Raw genomic sequence first — 21358 nt, forward strand, 5'->3', positions numbered from 1 at the left:
TGCTGGACAGAACAGCCAAGGTTTATTTTAATGTATTTTATTTAAACTTTTGGTTAAAAAAAAAAAAAAAATTAATTTAATCATATTGGTGATAATATTTTTGTACTTACTTTGTTGTCAGGAAGAAACTTAATTGGATCCCTCGCCTTTGCTGTGAAGCCACATAGCAAACTCCTTCTTTAGAAAATCTTTGCAGAAATTAATCTCTGAATCCTCAGGCATCACAGTTGGCCTTCAGAAAAGATAATCAATATTGCCATAATTTTATATATCAAACACTGCCAGAGTAAAGCTACGACAAAACTAGAGCATGATAAATATCCTCATACATACTCGCTCCTTTTCTCTCTCTGATTTAGCAGATAGTTTACAAAGTTCTTCTGCACCAAGGAGTCCATAATTTTACTGATATCACTTGCAAGAGTGGATTCAGCATAGCGGCGCACCAGGATTTGGTCATCATCTGCCGAACTATTTGTGGCACATAAATAATACAATTTCTGTATTTCTTTGTTGACTACTTATTTGCATATTATGTGATATTTTAGTCAGAAACCTTTTATCTGAGAAAAAAAAAAAAAAAAGAATATTTCTGTCTTGCCTGTCATCAACCGATCGTGCGCTGACTGCCAGCATACCACCCAAGCACAGGAAAATCAGTGCAATCAGTTCGATCTTCATCTTCATCTAACACAGACTGACAACCAGATCAACATTAGGCATTTACATATGTAGACTAATGATAGCATACTTTTAATTCATGCTTATTCTGTAAAAATCAAATGGTGTATCTGTTTGCTGAAGGAAGATATGTTAAGGCCTACCTTACGCAGCTCTGGTGCTGTAGCAATGATGGAATAAAATAGTCGACTGCTTTACAATGAACTGCAGTAGCCTTTTATACATTCCAAATGCTATAACCTCTGGAAAAATAACTTAGTTCCACATCATTAAAGCAATTAATTATGTGAGAAATGTGAAAGTGTAAATAGTGATAAGCTTGTTTCTCACATGTCTTTACTGTGTTTACTGATTATACACATAAAAAGCTGAACTGTAAATGGAAGTCTATATACTTTGTGTTGTAGGAAATGATCACTTAGTCTAACATTACTAAAGGTGAAATGGTCATTAAACTGTTCATGTGACGTAAAGCCCATAATGCATTTATTTCAAAATAGAACTTCTTTGGTTAATGACTGAAGTTAAAATACATTTTTTTTTCAGTTAAATTAGCAAGCTGAAAATGGGCCTCATTTATCAAGCTGGATATGAACAGATTTAACACAGCATTCGTATGAGTATTTACACAAGAAATGTGGTATTCATGAAAAATCCCTTAAATTTGGAAAAAGTTCATACCCTACTTGTGCTCCTGAGTGTGTGCAAATTTATGCATAAGAAAACTACATAATGTAACCCTCAACTTGATCGACTTCAACTCGTATAATTTGTACGGATTACTGTACTTTTATATATGGATATATCAAAAAACACATCCTCATTCACTTTTTTATTATAGAAACACAAACCCATAAATTAATACAAATAAAACAAGTCATTCAGTTATAACAAAGGAAATGCTGCTGTGTAAAAGGAGGATGGGCTGTTCTGTCTGCACATAGCCACAAGCCATAGAACAAATGCCCTAGCTGATGGAAGCTGATGGAAGGATCCCATTTTGTGGAAACATTATTTTTTAAAGACATTTATATCTAAAACATGTGGGTCTTATGTGAATCTTTTGGGATCTCGTAAAAGAAAACAGAGTTCATGTATTATTTTAGTTATATAGCCCAGTCAACACCCAGTATGTACACTCTAACACTTCATTTAGTGTTGTCCCTTAATATGAGGGAGATTTTTCCGCGTTGGCTAGCAGCCGCACCAGCACTTTCTCCCAAACAAGCTGCTAAACTCCTCCTGCTAACTGTTGTAAACACGCCTCGGCTGTGCGCATGCGCAGTGTTTGGTTTTTAAATTGAACGTATGAACAACATGGTGCTCAGGATCACGCCAGAAAATGGGGGATAGTAGTAAAAGTAAAGTATGCCATCATTTTAAACATTATTTTTCTCCGCCAACGAGGAACGGAAGTGGAATAAACCGTGACAGTTCAACACTAACGTTTCATAGGCGCACTAAATTCAGTGGGTATTAACCCACAACATGTTGGAAGTGATTGTTATTGTTTTCCACTCTCTTCGGTTTGCTAGCTGTTAGCTAGTTAGCAATTTAGCAGCACAGCAGCTAGTTGTCCAGTATTGCGGTTCAAAATGGAGGCGAGTGGCAGTTAGGGAAGTGCTGAATTGCTTCTGAAGCAGAACATTTTGCTCGTCTCGGTTTATTGTCGAAGTATGTTAGTCCTGTAGTGATTGTTTATGCATGATAGGAAGCTGTTGGCTGTTTAGCAACTAAGCTAATTAGCAAGCCTGCAGGGCTGTGTTCAACAGCATCATGACGGATTTGCAACGTTGTTTTCTGGGAGGTTTAGGTGTGACGTTCATTATTTGTATTTTACAGCGCGTCATTTTGCTAAGGTTACGGCTGACTGATTGGTAAGATAAAGAGATTTTAAGTTGTTTAGCCTTTGGAGCTATGGTTTATTCTGTAGCTTGTTTTCGTCATGAATATGCGGACTGAGTCCATCTCAAACGTGGGATTGCGCTCCGAATCGAAGAGTTTTTACTTGTCAAAAGGACACACTATTGGTGTCTCAAGAAATTCCCACACCTTACTGACAGAAACGCATGACTCTGTTGGTATCACCCTCAAGGACGCGGGGCAGCGTTTTGTTAAATCAAGAAACCTGGCCAAGGATCTGGGTGGGAAAGCTGCTCGGCCTTTATTGCCGGTGGGACAAAACAAAGCTGGTGCTTCTGGGACCAGCTCTGAGAGCACCGACAAATCAGCGTCTCAAACCAAACCAATGGGGGGCGAAGGAACCCCTGTTAAAAGCAAAACTCCACTTGGACAAACCAGTGCTACTGATAATAAAGCAGAATTTGTTTCAATGAATTCCCACAATTCCAGAGATTCTGGTGGTGAGGACAGCACAAAGGGGTTTGAAACTATGGGGGCTCACACAGTGGCATCTCAAGAACACACAGAAGGCAAACGAAACAACATGAGGAAGACCTCCAGCCATCCCAATTCACAAGCCAACTGTCTTCATCAGCTACTCTTGCTTCAGCTGGACCTGATCGAGCAACAGCAGCAGCAGCTGCAGTCTAAGGACAAGGAGATAGATGAGTTAAAAGCGGACAGAGACACGGTATGTGGTGTTTTTAGCTCATGTATTCTTGATAATACCCTGGGCTCTGAAAGTTAGAACTTTAATCTAAGAGTCCAGCTAGTCAAGTAATGAGCTTATGGCGTGACCATTTCATTAACATGACTTTTTTTTTTTTTTTTTGTATGCAACTGTTTCATACAGCTGCTTGCACGGATTGAACGGATGGAACGGCGTTTACAGTTGATGAGTAAGGAACCACGTGATAAGCGTCTCTTTCAACCCTTAGAGAGATGGGTCCCAGACACTGATGACTTCTGGGATTCCGATGTAGGAGACAGCCCTCATACCCCCACACCTAAGACCCCCTTTAGTCGAAGCAGCAAAGCGCAAAAGAGGTATGTATAAATAAATAAATAGCTGCGCCTCGTGTAAGTCCTGTCATGTTTCACTTTCTTGTTTAATGTCTAATTTGCATGTATTTCCTATTTAGGAAATGTGGCTTCCTGGATTCCAAAATACAGAGGTCACAGGGCAAGTCTTCTAGGTTAACCCCCCAGAAGTCTGACACTGGTCCAACCTCACCATGTCAGAGGGAGCTGCGAAACAAAGAGACCCCTGAGAAGACAGCACCCGGGAGGTCATCAGGCCCGACAGAAACAACAGCAGATGCAGAAGAGAGCTGTGAAAATGAGGACTTTCCATACATGACGACAACAGAAATGTACCTGTGCTGCTGGCACCAACCTCCTGTCTCTCCCCTTTGTGAGGCGTCCCCCAAGAAAGAGGATGATGTTGCCAGTAAGTGCTTCAGATGCAGCAATTTCCTTTACATGTCTGGACAAATTGGTTGGTGTCATTAAACAGTATGTATGCTTAAACCTTTTTCACAGTTCCATCCTGGCGGGAAAACAGCATTGAGCCTTTGAGGGAAGAAGATGCTTTAGATATTTCAGAGGTATGACAATGTCTTACTTTGGTATTTTTTCCCCCCATTGTTTTGCCATTACAGTGTGTACCACTCATGTCAGATCATAATTCCTAATCACATATCTCTCAATTATCTGTTATTTGTCAATTAACTACAGAATCTTGAGGATGGGGTGTTTCTGAAACGCCACTCAAAGCTCGAGCTGGATGAGAAGAGAAGGAAAAGGTAAGGGTAGATGTACAGTATGTATGAATTAATGTATATATTTATTAATTTATGTACTTATTTATAGGATCCTGAGTAGTCTCACTTGTCTTTTAAATGTTCATTCTCTGCAATGACCGGATTCTCCTTCTCACATCAGATGGGACATTCAGAGGATACGGGAGCAGCGTATGCTTCAACGGTTGCAGCAGCGCATGGAAAAAAGAAAACTAAATATTCAGGAGAGTGAGCCAGAGGTTTCCTCATTTTACCCTGATGCTGATGATGGTATGTTCTGTGCTTTAGTTTGAAGCATTCTAATATGCAGGCTAGCATGTTTTCATTTGGCATGTGTTCACAACAAAACATTTTACTTTTTCACAATGATAGCAAATATTTTAAACAAATTTTTTCCCCTACAGTGGAGTCAGTTGTTGTAACACCTTTTCTGCCAGTTGTGGCCTTTGGCCGGCCTTTACCCAAGCTGACTCCACAGTAAGTACCTCAAGTTCTGTTGGCAGTTACAGAACTTTGTTCTTACAGTCTGAGTCATTTGGATGGATAATTTTTTCCCTCTCCCCCCACCCCACTCCCACTCCCGTAGGAACTTTGAGCTGCCATGGCTTGATGAAAGAAGTCGCTGCCGTATAGAAAATCAGAAAAAACAAACTCCTCATAGGACCTGTCGGAAATAAGGCAACCTTGCACAAGTTGAGTGCACAAGCTGAATGTTGAACGCTGCAGGATACTTGATCAACTTCATAGATTTGTGTGGGTTTACAGTTAATCTGCAATAAAATGCCATGTGACAGTATGAGAAAATGGCTGTATTGCAGATCTATTTATGTTACTACTCTTTAGGACAAACCCATTGTTAGAATGCCCTGTAATTTCTTTTTTAAACACATATTGTGTTTAGTCTCGATTGAGCTCTGTATAAAATAGTTATGGTCCTGGTCTATTTTTATATAAATGGTATTATGGGGCATTGCTTCAAGCAAAGCTTTCACCTTGTGGATATTTTGCATCTGATGCATACTTTGCATGTAACACCTCAAACGAGTCATATTCTGCACACAATGGACTTTTGAATAACACACAGTGCTAAAATGTACACCTTCTATATACATGCACCGTGAAAGAATAAAGGCGAGTGCAAATCAAAACATACAGTGAGAATACGAAAGCCCAAAATCCTCAAAATCTGAATTGAAATTTTAGAATGCATGATTGTCTATTGACAAATTGTACTGAATTTCTATTCCATTAAAAAAAACTTTAACCATCAAAAATTCTAAGTTAAATAACAAGTGTGTGCTTTTGTCTTGTAGCAAATATTTTCAGAGTAGTTCTTGTTTGTGAGCTTATACTGAAGGTCTCTAGATTTCTAAAGTTACTCAGCACGCCTTGAATTAACTTGCATTTATTAATGTTTTCTTATCAAGTAGCTGGTCATTCGGCTGACTGAATCCATCTGAACCTATAATTTGAAGGACATGTGTGCCTCATACAGCAGGACTTAAGCAAAATCTAAAACCGTGTCTCACTTTCTGTAGTAGCCAGATTGTTTTTAGATTGGCATGAATTTATTTCACCATCACACTTTTTTTTTTTCTTATAAAACTGTAAGATTTTGTCAGGCCCCATTACACTTGTAGGTTGTATATAAGCAAAAATGTTATTTTTTTTATTATTTAATGTTTGAGTGTTGTAAGTTCAGTGTAGTTCACTGAAGCAAATTGTTTTGCAAAAAAAATACAAAGACCATTAATTTTGTATTTGTCTTTCTTTCAGTGTCTAAATTTTGGAAAGCAGAGGTTTCTGTCATTTCTGCTCATTTCATGAATGTATCCCGAAACATTTTTGGACCAATTCAGTATTCCTTATGTTCAGTGTTTAAATTTGCAGCCACTACTGTGTGTACTACTACTGTGAAATGACAGGAAAAAAAAAAAGTTTTGGTTAGCAGTCAGATTTAGTCAGACAGGTTTAAAAATGTTGAAATTAGCAAGTACCACTTTCACATTTTAGAAACTATGACTTTCAGTGTAGCGATGGCCATATGTCCCTATCAGTGCATCATTAGCTGGGTTTATTTTAAAATGCCTTTGCCATAACATTTTCAACCTCTTTATAGTGGAGTGTAACATTCAGTGATTGATTTGCTTTCAGTATACAATCTAAATGTCAGGTTTGATCAGTCACTGATAAATGTGAAAAATATTTATTAAGAAAGAAAAACAAGGCAAAGCATACCCATTTACTTGTAGATACATACATTACTAAAGTACACCAATAATCATATTTATTTGTCTAAGATTTGTTTGTCTTTTATCAGAAGTAAATTTAATTTTTTTTTTTTTAGAGAAATTAAGAATGATCATTTGAGATATGTAAAACCCAATGGCCCATCACATACTGCTGTGTGAAACATTTAGGAAAATGTACCAAAAGGATTTTCTGATCGTGACTAGAACCAGATCAAAGGTTTGGATTAATGTAAAAACCACCACGCTTTCAAGAATTACAGTTCTGTAATAAGACTACAATGGTATTACTGTGAAGTGGCATATATAAAATGACAGCTTTATTAATATTTATTTCACTAACTAAACAGCCGATTGTATATATATATATTTTTTCCGTTAAAGTACTGCTTAGTGTTTATACCTCAGCTAGTTCCAGCAAGGTGCTGAAAACTGTTTAAGGATCAAAATCTTTGTTTTGAGCACTTATTTGGTAGAAGAACAACATACAGCACATTTACAGTAGAAAAAAATGAATACAAGCATTCACGTAAGAATGCCTAAAGCAAAGAGGAAAAAAAAAAAAAAAACAGACACTGCATTCAAATACTGCAGTGTCCATCTGTCCTCTTATTTAATCTCTGAACACTATAGTAAGCTGTTAGAAAACTTTATGCACATTTCCACCCTAAAGCCTTAACCTAACGTTGTGTCTCCCTCAGTCTCTTCTGAGGTTATTTAGTCTTTCCTCCAGGTCAGCATCTGCATCTGCCAAAGCTGGCTGTGGCTCAGCTTTCTTCCCAGCAGCAACTGAAAGACTTCCCCCAGTAGATGGCAGGTCTGTGTGAAAACAGGCAGAAGTTCAAATCCCTGATAATAACTGACATAAGGATATGTATATAATAATGATATACGGTTAGTGTTTATTTTACATACTTGAAAGTTCATCTGAAAGATTCAGACCCAACTCATCCAGCACTTGGGAAACCACAGCGTCACTAAAAAGCACAATAAAATAAGTGCAATATAGCAATTTCGTGTGTGCAGATTTATAGTTCAGTCTAAAATACTTCTAAAATACATGATCCTACCTTTCCTCTTCATCATCCTCATCTCCCATTGCATCATCAATTGCATCATTCATCATTTCTTCCTTCATGTCCATAATTTCACTTTGACGCTCAAACTCCATCATGATCTTCTGAATTTGTGGCAACTTTAACTGTGGAAAAGAGGTTTCAGTGATTTTAGTAAATTCTTTAAATATTAGCCACAGTACTTTATTTTGCAAATTAGAGCCTGTCTCACAAAGCAGGTTTAACATAGCCTGGGTTTTTGACCAAGTATCCACCTAACAAAACCTAACATATGCAGGCGCAATTAACTTTTCTCATGATTCCAGTGAAGAGAATTTTTTTTTTTTCCCTTTAAAAAATGTTAGTTCTGCCAGCTGGGTGGTCAGGGATGATTGGGATCTACCTCATAAGTGTACAAGGGTTAACCTTAGTTAGAACTTTAGCTATAGTAACTGTGAACAACTGGAATCAACATCACGCCATAAAAGCCGGTAAAGAAAAGATAAGAAATTCCTCATGTCTGATATAAATCAGAGAAATCGTAGAAACTTTCATGATCTCTAAATAAACTCTCTGAAGTGACCTTTCTACTATTTATGCTCCTAAACACATTCATATCTCACGGCAGAAGTCTTGCCTACGTCAAACAATAAGCGTCATTTTTCTGATGGCTGATTGGTCCAAGTGCCTTTCAGCATGTGCAGCATACGTTACCATGGTGATGTAATGCAGTAAAGTAAAACCTTTGCTGTAAGGCAGGAAATCCAGGGTTTGATCTAAGATTTCAAACTAAGCTCAGATAGCTAGCTAACCAATAAATCCTGATTCGTGAGACAGGCCCCTGGTGTATTAGTGATGGTGAGTTTGGTTTTGATGAAAATGTGTTGAAATAACAGCAAACATATGGACAATGTGTAATTTAACATTACCTTACGGTCATATCAGGTTATAAACAAAATATACATCATGTCATACAGTGTTATACTGTTAAACATAATACACCATCTGGCATTTTGTGTTTTTAATTCCTCTGTCTAAAAACCACTATGTGTGTTTGGCATTTAATATGTATTACTTGAAACTTCAAAATTCTGCTTTACATAGTGGACATAAAAAAATTATACAAAATCTGTGCATGTTTCATAGTTTGGTATTCCAGCATCAGGCCTCCAATTCTGTGCTGGTTTTCTCCATCCAAGGTAGCTTCCAAATATGGATGATCCAAGTATGGAAATCTAAATATACCTCCACACTTTAGAAGAGAGAAATTATGAATTTGTTCATTGGAGGTTTCTAACCTGTCTGTTCATTGTAGCCATGGCTTTGGTGACTCCCTTCATGGCCTGTGCCATACTGTTGTTTGACTTGAGCGTTTGGATTTTAAGACTGACTGCTTGGATATTGGCTCTCATCATAATGAACTTCTTTACGTATCTCCTGGTGCGAACCAAGTCCTTAGCCATGATCTTAACAGCATCCTGGAACAATGAAGATGTATGAATATATATACTGATATATATCATGGTTAGTAATTATGACAGTGTGTAAATGTGATTAAATTAATGTGACATTACCATCTGTCCCTGTTTTGCCATTTTCTTAATATCAGCTATGATTTTCTTTTCCTGCTGCTCCATCCTCTGGCGCTCTCTGTCTAGCTCTCTCATGGCTCTGTTCAGTGCTCTTTGGTTCTGTCTTAGCATCTCCTCTGGGGTCTTTCTCCGCCCAAATAAGAACTCCATCTAATAATGAACCAAAATAACATATGTCTAACTTATCATTCAGTACTAACAACCAATTAAATTATATTTCCAAAATTGGATTTAAATGAAGACAAATATCAATCACTTATGAAGAGCATGCCAAAGGTATTCCAGGCAATCACATGAGAACCCAGCCTAAAGAGTGACTCAGATTAGATCTTGTTCTGACGTAATTTTTTTTTTTTTTTTTTTAAACAAAGCACACCTTAATGCGCGCAAATTACAATACCGTGTATGCGCTCGTGGGTAGTATTAATTAGATAAAAACAACTAAGTGTGGTTTTTCTAAATCAGATTTACAGACCACAGAATAATTTCATGACATGTCGGGCTCTAAGGGTGGTTTAAACAGTAAATCAAAATGAGCGTTCTCATTTTATTGCCTATCGACCGTCTCACACTACTGAACAGAGTTCAATATAATTACTGGAACAATTGCTAATTAGCGGATATTTACATAACCAGCTAACATTAACTCGATAAATACTTTCTGAATGAATGTGGCATTCATATTTTTAAATGTATGGTTTATACAAATGTTTTATCGCCATGTAAAAGACTTATAAATATTATAAACACATGCCCAGTCTTACCAGTTAGGTCAGATAGCTGGCAGAAATAGAACTAGCCAGCAAATTGCTAGCGAAGTAGCTAACGGTAAATGAGACATTAACTTGGCATAGAAATTAACGACTTCGAAAAATATATTACTTTAGAGTTTACCTTTACTGCTGTTGTTTTCGGTCGTAATGTCCAGCAGACTGATACTTAACTTGTCGAACCAGAGGCCGGTTTCTCTCACTGTCCCTAAACTGAGGGTAATGGCTCGTTTGTTTTCCTTCTTTTACTTCCGCATCTAGTCGGTTCCCATTACGTCATCGGATGTGCGTAGGGTGATTTAAACCTCCCTATTGTTTTAGCGATGTTGTAAACTTGCATAACAAAATAAATTACTACAAATTAGTTACGTTTGCACATAAAAACCGCTAATATAACAAATGCGTAAAATGTAAAACCTGTTAATAATGTGTGCCTATTCATTTCTACATTCATACAAAGCAAACAAACCAATGACAATGACAATGAATGTTTTATATGCTTCAGGTTTATATTATTAAGAATATTTAGGAACTGAAATATAATATATACATGTATATAGCAGCAGTGACTTTTGTGTTACACCAGTTTCTCTTTCATACCAATAGGCGGCAGTGCTGCTTTACCATTAGTTATACACGGCTGTCCGTGAATCATAGAGGAAAAAAAATCGACTGAAGCACACAATGCAGTTTCACTGTAGCGTTATCCACCCAGGATTCACGTTATTGCCAGCTTTTCAGCTACCATGAAAAAATATGTATATATTTATCTGATTTTGACGATCGGGATTTATTGCAACGTTTTATGAATTCCTTTAAAGATCACACTCGAGAGATAATATTTATTTCAACTGCGCAAACAGGGAGATAATTGAACTTTCCCGGACTGAGTAGATTAGACAGTGGGCCGCGGGAGGAGGAGGCTGGCCTGCGTTACGGGCGCTAACGCTGACGCTGCATGTCCGTGTAAATCGAGCCCGAGGCTTCGGGGCCTACACCACTGTCGTCTAATGGAGACCGGACCAACCGAGCAGAAGCTCGGAGAGAACGATCATTCGTATCGGCACCTTTTGAGTGGTGGGTGATATCTGAATCACATTATGACACACTAATACTAATGTAAACAGAACGGGCGATGTTTTGTTTATGTTTAATACAAGCGTACATTGTAAACAATCAACGCTAAGAGAAGCGATTTTCAACCAGTGGCTCAGACGAATTCACCTTTTCTCTTTTGCTCGTCAAAGGAACGCTAGCGTAGTTAGCTTAGCTAAGGGTAGTTTAGTATGGCTTGTATTTTTAACCGGTCAAACAGGTTCACTGTACTTCGATTTTTAGGATTTGGTTGAGTTAGTTGAATTAGGTGCTATTATAGGTAACCTGGTTATCGTAAGCCTGTCATCGATGCTTAGGCAAGTGTTTGGTATAATTTTAGCTGATTAGCAAACAACTTAAGCTAGCGTAATGGGATAGCGTAGTTAGCAAATAGCTAAACTGTATTGACCTGCTATCCAGCTGTTTCAGTCATTTTGTCTGAAAGATGAACAACCGTTTAGACGTTGTTGTGAATATTTTTTTTCCACATTAGACACCGCGTAGTAAATCGGTATTATATTTAATGGCGATGTTTACACAGGAAATTCTCAATAGGGACAAGTAGCAAGCTAGCAATATGTTAATTACCTTACCGTCATTTTTGTAGGTAGCAAGCTCGCTAGGCCAGTTAACAGGCTAGCTAACTAACTAACCATCGTCACCGGTTGGACAACTAGCGAGTTCATTTAGGGTGCTTGTTTATTCAATCGTTGTTGTTCACTAACGCTTTTGTTCAGTTTTGATTTAAGAATGAACTTTCGCGTGCCCCTTTTACGCTTGTAAAACTACAACTGCACCAAAATGTGATGTTCGTCTTGTCTGTCCTGAACCTTAGCTGTCAGTTTTAAGATAGTCAGCTAAATAACAAATATTTAACTGTCTTGCTGATTTAATTATCTCCTAACATATTTCTTAAGACTTTATAGTTACTGCCTAATACTGTTAGAAACCATGAATATTTGAATGCCCAGTTGTGGCTGTATAAAAGTTCATGTTTTGGTTTTTGTTTGTTAAATTGTACACTTTCATAGCTCTTCATTCACGTGTTGGTTATCGTTTTCCTTGTACAAAAGCTACTTGATGAGTGTTTTCTCTAAAATGTATTTTTCTGTTTATCCAGAAATTGTGTTATTGTGCTGTAAATGTGTAAAGAGATTAATAGTAAAATCTTGTATTTTCCCCTAGATGAAACTCACAATGTCTTGACACAAAGACAGTAACCTGGAAGGAAATAGCCTGAAGTATACAATAGCCTGGTTTTATGGAAAACACATCCTCAGTCAACCCTCATCAGACAGCCGTGTGCTGATGGCATGCATTCTGCAATGGCCACAAAGCTGTAAGCAGACATATTAACTCCACTTTCAACTGGAGTACCTACATTGGTCCAGGAGGTGTTGGTTTCCCTCAGTAAAAGTAAGGTCCCTTTGTGGACCAAGGTTTTAGTGCCTTTTGTACGGACTGTGTAGGGTTCAATTTGACATGGATGGGCCGAGTCGAAGCGGAGGGTTGAGACAGAGCCGTCGCTCACGTTCTCAGCGCGATAGAGAGCGACGCAGAAGGAGAACGGACCTTGGGGCCTCATCGCCTTCCTCAGGCTCAGAGCAAGAACGTTGCAGAGACTCCCTCCTTGGTGCTAGTGGTGGAGAATGTCGGCCCGTCTTTCCAGGTGCCAGGCACCGGCCTCCACGTCGGAGGAAGCGAGAATCTGTGTCTTGTGAGGAAGACATCATCGATGGATTTGCCATAGCCAGCTTTATAAGCTTGGAGGCTTTGGAGGTATGTGTGATTAGTAGTCCATTTCCAAATCGCAATTATTTGGTACATGTTGTAGGAAAGTGGGATGTAGTAATTTGATCTGTTTAGTCTGCTTATGCAGTTTGTCCTCTGGGTGATTTATTTGCTTTGCTATAAGCCGTGATTTTTGGGCTGAGTTTCCTCTAAGTAATTTGCGCAACAGAGATTTTTGTAGTTAATTATTTTACATAATACGTGGGTGGGGGCATTTTTAGTAATGGTATAACTCATTTATTTTCTGCATGTGCGTTATAAAAGATGGATTGTTCTCTGAAGCCGCCAGAGCGAGCTGGTATGTTGATGGGGAGAGGGAGCAAAAGGAAGAGAGGCCTGGATGAGAATGGAGGGCCACTCACAGAGCCAGAGGAAGGAGCTCCAGCTACTTACACCACCAGCAGCTGGGAGAAGCGTAGAAATGAGAAGAAAAAGAGAGAAGCCAAGGTAAGGGACAAGAGTTTAGTTATAAGTCTAATTAGTCATAATAATCTGTTTATTGTTTATCAGTACTTCAGTTGGTGTTCAGCTTCAACATGTAATTTGGTCTTGTTCCTTGTTTGCTTTTCTCTTGGCCATTACTGCCAAACTATGATTACCTATGATTCATCAGATAATATATGTATTGTTTAAGTGATGTTGAATACAAGAAAAAAAAATCTGACTCCTTGAAAGCCAATGTTTTCTTTTTTTTCTTTTTTTTTTTAATTGCCTTTTGGTGCTGCTTCTTAAAAAAAGTTTCATCTGCAACCAACATTTGTGAATTGTGTTACAGGTGTCAGGAAACACCATGGAGACAGGATACATTGTAAGAATGTCTCTTTTTATAGGTTTTGTAGAATTCACATTGTGTGTATAAATATGTTTCACACATGATCGTACTTAACGTTTAACAGAGCTTGTCATTATTGTCTTTGTCACTTTGTTCTCAGTGTGATGCAGAGAGCGAGTCAGGGGATAAGGTGAGTAATTTCTTTTGTATTGATAATTTGGGGGCATTAACTAATTTTTAATGAATGTCACTTAACATTACTTTTTGTTTGTTCTTTTGCCTCAGGCTTCTGACAATGATATGGAACCTACATTCATCGTTAGCACTAGAGAAGGTAGATATCTTGGACTGTTTTTTTTTACCAGATGTATATCTTTAAGCTACAGATGGCACAAGTGTCTCTATCTTGAACTCCAGTTGGTTGTATTATTACATTAGATGTTAAAACTACTTGTATACTGTGTGAATTTATTGTCAGAAGGCAGTCATTTCTCAATTCACATCATTTCTAATGCATATGCAAACAAATGCAAAATTGTATGACGCTACGTAAATAGTCCAGCTTTGGAAATCAGCCTTGTAGTTTACCAGCAATCCACCTTATTAGTCAGGTTAGGAGCTTAGGGTAAAGCATTTTGTATCTTTCTTGCAGTGTCCTCCAACCCAGTAAGTATGGCCTCTACTGTGAGCAATGGCTGTGCCCTGTTGCCTTCAAACAGTGGGCCTGCTCGTCTGTCAGTGACTCCCCGAGTCTCTGGCCTAGAGCGTAGTCAAGAGAGGAGTCTGGAGCTGCCATACCCTGAAGCCACCTCTACCTCATCCTCACTTCTGTTGCCCCGTTCTCCGGCTTCTGTCTCCACCTCACTGGCCGAGCAAAATGGAAATGCGGCACTACACCACCGCCATGATTGCAGCCCCCCGCAACATAAACCGAAATCGTTCCTCTCCATCCCTGGCCGCCCACATGGTGTCTATATCAACAACAGGTCAGTGAAGTTCAGTAGCACGCTAAAATAAAGTGATTAAAACTAGGGATAGAATTAAGTAATCAAGTCTTCTTTTACCTACTTGACTAGTATGACAGAGTGCTAGAGTACTTCCTTACAGAAGTACTTGCAGTGTTGTTGAATCTCATTCTCCTCTAACTTTGGTATGCTGTTTTTTATTTATTTTTAAAATCAGGAACAGTACTTCAGTTAAGACTACATCTTCATCCGCCTCTTCCTCATCAATTCGACCGTCCACTCCCTCTACTAGTATATCTGCGGTCCGAGGCCCATCTGGGCCATCTGGTGTGCTGCGGCCTTCATCACGCCCAAGCCCTGGTGCGCTCTTCACCCCTCCACCTGTTCTCCCTCCACCTCCTCCTCTTCTGCAGGTGTCCCCTCGCTCTTCAGGAGGTACATGTCACTCCACTTTTGTGCACACAGCTACAAAGGCTAAATCGTTTCAGTACAGTTACTCTTCATAGGTGAATTTAGTAGTTCCCAGACTTTTCCCTCTTGTATAGATAATTAAATTGTTTGTTCACTGATGCATACAGATTCAGAGCTGCTCCGTCAGGATATGAACCCGCACTTCCTGGCCCAAAGCACAGAGCGGGAAGGAAGAGCCTCTGGGAGCAGTGCTGGAGTGAGTGCAAGCTCAGCATCAGGTGGCGCTTCCGTTTCCTCCTCCAGCTCTGGGAGCTCCAGCAGGCCAGTGCAGGCCCAGACCTCTATCCCACCGTTGGCCTACCAATTCCATCAGCACAACCATCAACACCAGCACACCCACACCCACCAACACTTTCTGCACCCACCCGCTGCAGCTCCTCCAATGGTGAGGAGGCCACAAGTGCCAGTGACTCATTTCAGAGTAACTCTTTTTGAAATACCTTTTTTTTTTTTTTTTTGCAGTAAAGTTGTGAGTAGTATTAGTATTATTACTGAGTGATTTTATTTCTTTTCTAGTTTGAGAAATTCACAGGCAAGATAGACGGTCTCTTTCGACACCCAGTAAGTTTTATGCTTTTGAAATGAACATGACACCATTATCAGCTAACAAAAGCCAAAAGCTGCAACATATGATAACTGACTAATTGACAGTGATGTTGGACTCATATTTGTCCCTATGGATATGGCAGAGTAATACTTGTGAAGTGACATTGCTCTGATATTGTATTATTTTTCTATAAGTTTTTTCCTCAGTACCCACCTCCTGTGCCTGGAATCCAGCCTGTACTTCCCCCCACTGGACCATTTAGTTCCTTGCAAGGAGCCTTTCAACCCAAGGTAAGGAATGTTACCACTGCCTTATTTTAATTATAGCTTTAAATAGTTTTAAGTAAGCTTTAAAAAGCTTATTTAAGATATAGTTTAAAAAATAAAAAAAAAGCATATTTTAGTCAACATAAAAGAAATTAGATGTAATCTTCCACTAATAATTTTAGTTATTTTTTATGGTTTAACATACATTTGTCACTACAAACTATTATTATTATTATTATTATTACTATTATAGTTTATGAAATAAAAGCTAATGCATGCAGTTAGTTGTATCGGTACTTATAATGGTTTACAACGGTGTCTTGTGATAGCTTGTTGCCCTCCAGGGAACTGCTCCAGATATGCCTGCTCGCCTGGGAGTTGTGCCATCCCACCTCCAACCTAAAGACCCCAGGGTATGGAGCTTGCAATAATGCACTAGCGTAATGTATTTTAAAGATCGGTTCATGTTTATTTCTTATTTATTGTAACCACGGTGTCTGTCTATCTGATTTATAGTAAATTGATGCACCGTTTAATGTTGGATGAGATAATTCTCATTTTATTTCCACAGATAACAGACCCATTTGCACCATCACTAAAAGTCAGTAGTGTAAGTATCACTTATCTGTCCATCAAACTTTCTTTTTTTATCTAGTTTGTTTTTTGATAAATAGCATTCACACTTTCTTACAACACTGCAGAAGCCAGGAAAGTGGTGTGCTATGCATGTGCGTGTGGCCTGGATGATTTTGAGGCATCAGGAGAAAGTTAAGGTTTGTTCATTTATTTTGCCCATTCTCTTTGTGTTTGTCTCCTTAGTGGAATATGTCTTGAAAACATTTTGATATTCTGATATTACTGTGGTGTTCTGAATTGTTGATACAAAATTGCTTTATATTGATGCCTCATGCTTTGAACTCTTTCAGTTGATGCAGGCAGATCCTCAAAAGCTGGAATTACGTAATGACTTGCTATCCCGTCTCCCTGGCCCTGGTGGTATTGGAGGACTAGGCAGTCTAGGAGCACTTGGAGGTCCTCTGCCTCCATCCCATGATCTCACTAGACCCGGCAGTCTCTTTGCAGCTGCTAGTATGTATATTTCTTTTGTATACCTATGTATCCCAGCGGAAACTATTTATCCACTCACACAAGAGGAGTTATCCTATTCCCCATTTGAGGCTATTATTATAACTTGTAATAACTAAGATACAGACAGTTTGCTTTCCATTACACTATATAAAACTGTGCTGTCTCACATACACAAGCAACTTAGTTGCTATTTTATCAGATGGCTTGGAGAGGATCTAACATCAGTATTAAACAATGAATGAAATGAAAACACTCAATGGCACTCCATTAAAGGGTGTTAAATAAATATTTGAGTTGACCCCTGTGTCTTCTCAGGTGGAGTCAATCCGTCCACCACTTCCTTCATCCCTCCCTCAACGCCCCACTCCTCTTTCCTCACCCCAGCAACACATCTGGGTAAGAGATTGGATGAGTGAGCTGAGTATGATCTTAACTGTAGCTTAAATATTTTAATACAGGAAAGGTAATCAAGCTCTTAAAGCTGATGAGTGGCATCAAACATAAAACTGGGCATAGAATAAATGTACCCTCCAAGGCAAGCAGCTAAAATTTGTCCTTTATTTTTTGCATAGTTTTCTGTTAGCAATCAGTTTGTTAGCGAGACTGACATAATCAATCCTGATGTGGGTTGTTGTGCATTACAGATCCATACGGCCGCTCATCCCCCTTTCCACCTTTGGGAGCACTGGGTGCTGGTGCCTTTGGGGGACTGGGTAGCCCCTCACTGGGTAGGTCAAAACATTAACTTGCTTAAGGAAACATATCTTGTTTAAAGGCACTTTAAGCATGTTTCCATGTATTGACCCATTATTCTGTGTGTACTTTTCGGTTTAGGTGCTAGTTCGGTTTTTGGCCATAAGGCAGAATCCTCTGCAAGTGCAGTAGGAGGATTGGGCAACCCACATGATCCATGGAATCGCCTACATGTTGCCCCTCCTTTTCCCTCAGGACCCTCTTGGGCCAAAGGACTAGAAAAAAGGGATGAGAGAGATAGAGGGAAAGACATGGGAGGAAGAGAACTGACTCAAATAAAAGATGAAAAAGACAGGTGTGCCACAACTTACAGTGTATACATAAATGCCTTTTGGTTATATGCCTAAGTAACTATATATATTTGTTTTTGGACAGATTTATGTATATGATTGTTTACATACTTACTGTGTTTCACATCACCTCTTAGGGACAGTCTACTTTATGGTCGTCAACCTGTGCGAATGTCCCCTGGTGCACTCAAGCACCGCAGCAGCACTCCTAGCTCTCACATGAATGGGCTGGGCCCCCTAAGCGTAGTTGCTGCTCAGTCTGATGGACAAAATAGGGAGCGGGACCGGGATCGTGAAAGAGAAAGGGAGCGAGATCGAGAGTCAGACAAAAGACAGCATTCATCCTCCAGGGTACCAGCATCAACCTCCTCAGCACCAGACAGACCTCGGTCATCCACGTCATCTGTTCTTGCAACCCCTCCTCCAAATGCTCCATCAGCATCCTCCCCTCTGGACTTGTTTGGTAGACAGGCACATGCTCTCAGCTCAGAACCCTCCCATCCATCCCAAAGAGAGAGCAGTGGTCCAGCCTCTTCCTCGTCCTCAGTCAGTTCACTTTCAGGCAAGAAGCCTGACCGGACGGCGACTCCAGTTTCTAAGCCTCCCACTAGTCTCCCTCCTGGGCTGCTTCATCCCCCAGTGAAAGTCAAGGAGGAGAGAAAGGAGGAGCCTGAGCCAGTGCCCATCTCCCTACCGCACCCAGCCGTACCCCCTCATAGCTTTGAGCGTCCTAACAGTCGCCACACACACCATCCTTCAACTCCTTCTTCAACCCTTCCATTGGCTCCCACATCTGGAGTGCCTCTTCCTCCTCCTACCCCACACCCTACCCACCATCATCTTCCACTTCTGGATCGCTCCCGGTTGGCTATCGAGGCTTATCTTGGTGGAGCTGGTGGATCAGCTGGACTAGTTGTAGGAGGTCCACCGGATCGATTTGCCGCTCATCCGCATACACCACCTCAAGGCCACTCACAGGCTCCTCACAGCTTCCCCTGGGATCCTTGGAGGGAACTTGCTGCTCAGCAGCAGCAGCAGCAGCGTAGAGAGATCTTAGCCCAACGGCCAGATCCCCATCTTGCACTGCGCACTGATCCGCATTTGTCCCGCCTACTTCAGCATCAGCATGCCCGATACCTCGAGGCAGAGAGAGCAGCTGCTGTAGCGGCAGCAGTGGCAGTGGGCCCCCATCATCCAGCGGCACCTACCTCCACTTCTTCAGCTTCGTCCTCTGTGACCCGGCCAGAGTTTGGGTTGATGTCTCATCCTTTTGATCGCCCTCCTCAGGTTGGTGGCCCTGGAGGCGGGTTGCTGGATGAGGAACAGCGTGCCCAGATATTGCGTGAGGACTTTGAAAGGGCGCGTTATTTTGGGATGCATCCACACCTTTCTACGCCTCACCTGCCCAGCCCATCCCATGCAGCCCACCTAGACCAGCTGCATGCAGGCTTGCTGTCTCACACTCAGCTCCATCCTCCGGGAGGCTCCACACCTTCACATCACCCAAGCCTCTATTCCCGCTTGGGCCCACTGCATCCACATTCTCATGTTCCTAATGGAATTCTCTCCAAGACGCCCAGTCTAGTTGGGCCCTTGTCAGTTGGGGCACCCCCTCCACTTATTCCATCTGTGACGAGGGCCTCCACCCCGCCTCGCAGTTCCAGACTCGGTGGGGCTGGAGATTTGGCCCTGTTCAGCTCACATAAGGATGGAGAGTCCAGATAGTACTAGGGAAGGCTGAAGCAAGGGATTTACTGGTCTTGAACTGCGAACTTTGAAGTAGAAGTTTAAGCAGGACACTCCAAGCCTGCTGAAGCTACAGTGATCATACATGAGTGTTCAAATTACCTGAGTGGAGGGCAGAGACACTTCAGAGGGCTGCTCAGTATATTTATCCACTGTGGTTATATTGGTGCAATTTAAGGTACATCCACCCCCCCCCACCCCCACCCCCACTCCAGTGCTTTTCATTTATATTTAGGATTTTCTTAAAGAGGCCTGTGGATGTTCAGAGACTAAAGGCTGTGTTCTGTAATATTAAATATATACGTACAAGCCCTGCAGGGTTGTCTTCAGGCTGATGGCTCCAGAGGTGTATTCAGAGATAAGTTTGCATTGTACTGCATTGTGTGACACATGTATTTCCCATTTATGAACTCATGGCTGTAAAAAAGCCATCTATAGAGATTGAGATCTGCATATGAAGAAGTGGGAAATGGATTCTAAGACGGCTTAATTAGTGCTTTTCTGTTTGTTTAGTGCGTGCTCTGTCTATAACTAGATTGAAGAAACAGCACTGTTGGAAAATGAATTTAAAGAAACACATCGTCTGCTTTCTGCTCTCAATGCATCTACAGAAAGACCGTGAACAGAGGCACAACTTCCATGAACGTTACAATGAACGTCTGCAGAATTATTTTATTTTAATCTTTAAAAAAATATTATTAACTGTACATCTTGTTTGATATTTTAAAATTTAAATGGAAAACAAACTTTCCCATTTTCCTACACTCTGACTCTACATGAGCTGGAACAGAATACAGTAGAATAGTGATATTCCTTTTGTAATTATTATTGTTAACATTAATTACCTTATATAATAAACATATTCACTGTTTGTTATAATGTCATTGTTTCAGGTCTCAGCAGTGGCACTCCCTTGTTAAAGCAAGACAATTTTTTTTCCAAAAAAAAAAAAGGCAGTAAAACTGCTTCAAGAAACTAGCGATGGCAAATGCCTGTGAACTGAGTTTGTACTTCTGACAAAACCTGTCCTCTTTAACTGTTGATTCATGAATATATTTATAAATTGAGAGATTATTGTGATGAGGTCTAAACATCCATGTGGGGGCAAACATTTTCCATAAAAGATGCATTGCATACAAGCATGGACCATCAACTGAATAAAAGGATGCTGGTTTTGTATGTGCAAACCAACAGCAGGATTGAAGGGACTTGTAACTCGAAAACAAGATATTACTGGTTAACTATTTGAGCAAAACAGTTTTATACCTTTAAGTATGTTCCCCTCAAAAAGAAAGCAAGTAAGAATAATTATTAAACAAAACTGTTGTTTATTTACATGTGTGTTATGTATTGCTTCGTTGTATGTAGCGCCCTGTGTGGCATTAAAATCATACTGATTTCAAATTTAATCTAAATATAGAAATTGTTGCTAATTTCTGCAACTCTTCTGACTCAGTTGTCCACCAGAATTTCCTATAAATCCCTTGTTTGATTTTGGATTAAAAAAAAAAAATCTTAGCAT

The 21358-nt window shown here is 40.0% G+C and overlaps 3 protein-coding genes across 8 annotated transcripts; 2 read left to right on the forward strand and 1 right to left on the reverse strand.

Moving 5' to 3' along the window:
- Positions 1-1947: 1947 nt before the first annotated feature.
- On the forward strand, positions 1948-6143 carry msl1b (MSL complex subunit 1b). Its single transcript, XM_034309372.2, has 8 exons — positions 1948-3274; positions 3437-3630; positions 3726-4033; positions 4126-4190; positions 4321-4388; positions 4528-4655; positions 4790-4862; positions 4972-6143. The coding sequence occupies exons 1-8, from the start codon at positions 2627-2629 to the stop codon at positions 5060-5062; spliced, it is 1575 nt and encodes a 524-aa protein (XP_034165263.2). The 5' UTR covers positions 1948-2626; the 3' UTR covers positions 5063-6143.
- A 432-nt stretch (positions 6144-6575) lies between these two features.
- Positions 6576-10335, reverse strand: chmp2a (charged multivesicular body protein 2A). Its single transcript, XM_026915228.3, has 6 exons — positions 10176-10335; positions 9264-9431; positions 8988-9167; positions 7705-7835; positions 7550-7611; positions 6576-7453 (listed from the first exon to the last, which is right to left on the reverse strand). The coding sequence occupies exons 2-6, from the start codon at positions 9429-9431 to the stop codon at positions 7332-7334; spliced, it is 663 nt and encodes a 220-aa protein (XP_026771029.1). The 5' UTR covers positions 10176-10335; the 3' UTR covers positions 6576-7331.
- Positions 10336-10705: 370 nt separating this feature from the next.
- On the forward strand, positions 10706-21171 carry fbrs (fibrosin). 6 transcript variants are annotated; one of them, XM_026914838.3, is made up of 19 exons: positions 10706-11128; positions 12332-12925; positions 13202-13384; positions 13713-13745; positions 13870-13899; positions 13995-14043; positions 14362-14695; positions 14892-15109; positions 15253-15566; positions 15662-15706; positions 15887-15982; positions 16288-16371; positions 16530-16568; positions 16660-16731; positions 16885-17047; positions 17363-17443; positions 17692-17775; positions 17882-18095; positions 18228-21171. In XM_026914838.3, the coding sequence occupies exons 2-19, from the start codon at positions 12629-12631 to the stop codon at positions 19813-19815; spliced, it is 3924 nt and encodes a 1307-aa protein (XP_026770639.1). In that variant the 5' UTR covers positions 10706-11128; positions 12332-12628; the 3' UTR covers positions 19816-21171. The 6 variants fall into 6 exon arrangements, with proteins under 6 accessions (XP_026770639.1, XP_026770640.1, XP_026770642.1 ...); XM_026914839.3 differs by having other exon boundaries at positions 16303-16371; XM_026914841.3 differs by having other exon boundaries at positions 15253-15530.
- The last annotated feature ends 187 nt before the right edge of the window (positions 21172-21358 follow it).

Source organism: Pangasianodon hypophthalmus, chromosome 12 (genome assembly GCF_027358585.1).
Source record: "Pangasianodon hypophthalmus isolate fPanHyp1 chromosome 12, fPanHyp1.pri, whole genome shotgun sequence".
Lineage (NCBI taxonomy): Eukaryota > Metazoa > Chordata > Actinopteri > Siluriformes > Pangasiidae > Pangasianodon > Pangasianodon hypophthalmus.

What these genes read in the sequence shown, in the direction of transcription:
- msl1b (XM_034309372.2), top strand. Translation starts at nt 2,627, where the DNA reads ATGAATATGCGGACTGAGTCCATCTCAAACGTGGGATTGCGCTCCGAA. An exon ending in TAAAAGCGGACAGAGACACG is followed by an intron (nt 3,275 to 3,436) that starts GTATGTGGTGTT and finishes TGTTTCATACAG; the next exon opens with CTGCTTGCACGGATTGAACG. An exon ending in TTACCCAAGCTGACTCCACA is followed by an intron (nt 4,863 to 4,971) that starts GTAAGTACCTCA and finishes CCACTCCCGTAG; the next exon opens with GAACTTTGAGCTGCCATGGC.
- chmp2a (XM_026915228.3), bottom strand. Translation starts at nt 9,431, where the DNA reads ATGGAGTTCTTATTTGGGCGGAGAAAGACCCCAGAGGAGATGCTAAGA. An exon ending in TGGCAAAACAGGGACAGATG is followed by an intron (nt 9,168 to 9,263) that starts GTAATGTCACAT and finishes TCATTGTTCCAG; the next exon opens with GATGCTGTTAAGATCATGGC. An exon ending in TCTTTCAGATGAACTTTCAA is followed by an intron (nt 7,454 to 7,549) that starts GTATGTAAAATA and finishes GTTTTCACACAG; the next exon opens with ACCTGCCATCTACTGGGGGA.
- fbrs (XM_026914838.3), top strand. Translation starts at nt 12,629, where the DNA reads ATGGATGGGCCGAGTCGAAGCGGAGGGTTGAGACAGAGCCGTCGCTCA. An exon ending in CATCACTAAAAGTCAGTAGT is followed by an intron (nt 16,569 to 16,659) that starts GTAAGTATCACT and finishes ACAACACTGCAG; the next exon opens with AAGCCAGGAAAGTGGTGTGC. An exon ending in CAGTCTCTTTGCAGCTGCTA is followed by an intron (nt 17,048 to 17,362) that starts GTATGTATATTT and finishes GTGTCTTCTCAG; the next exon opens with GTGGAGTCAATCCGTCCACC.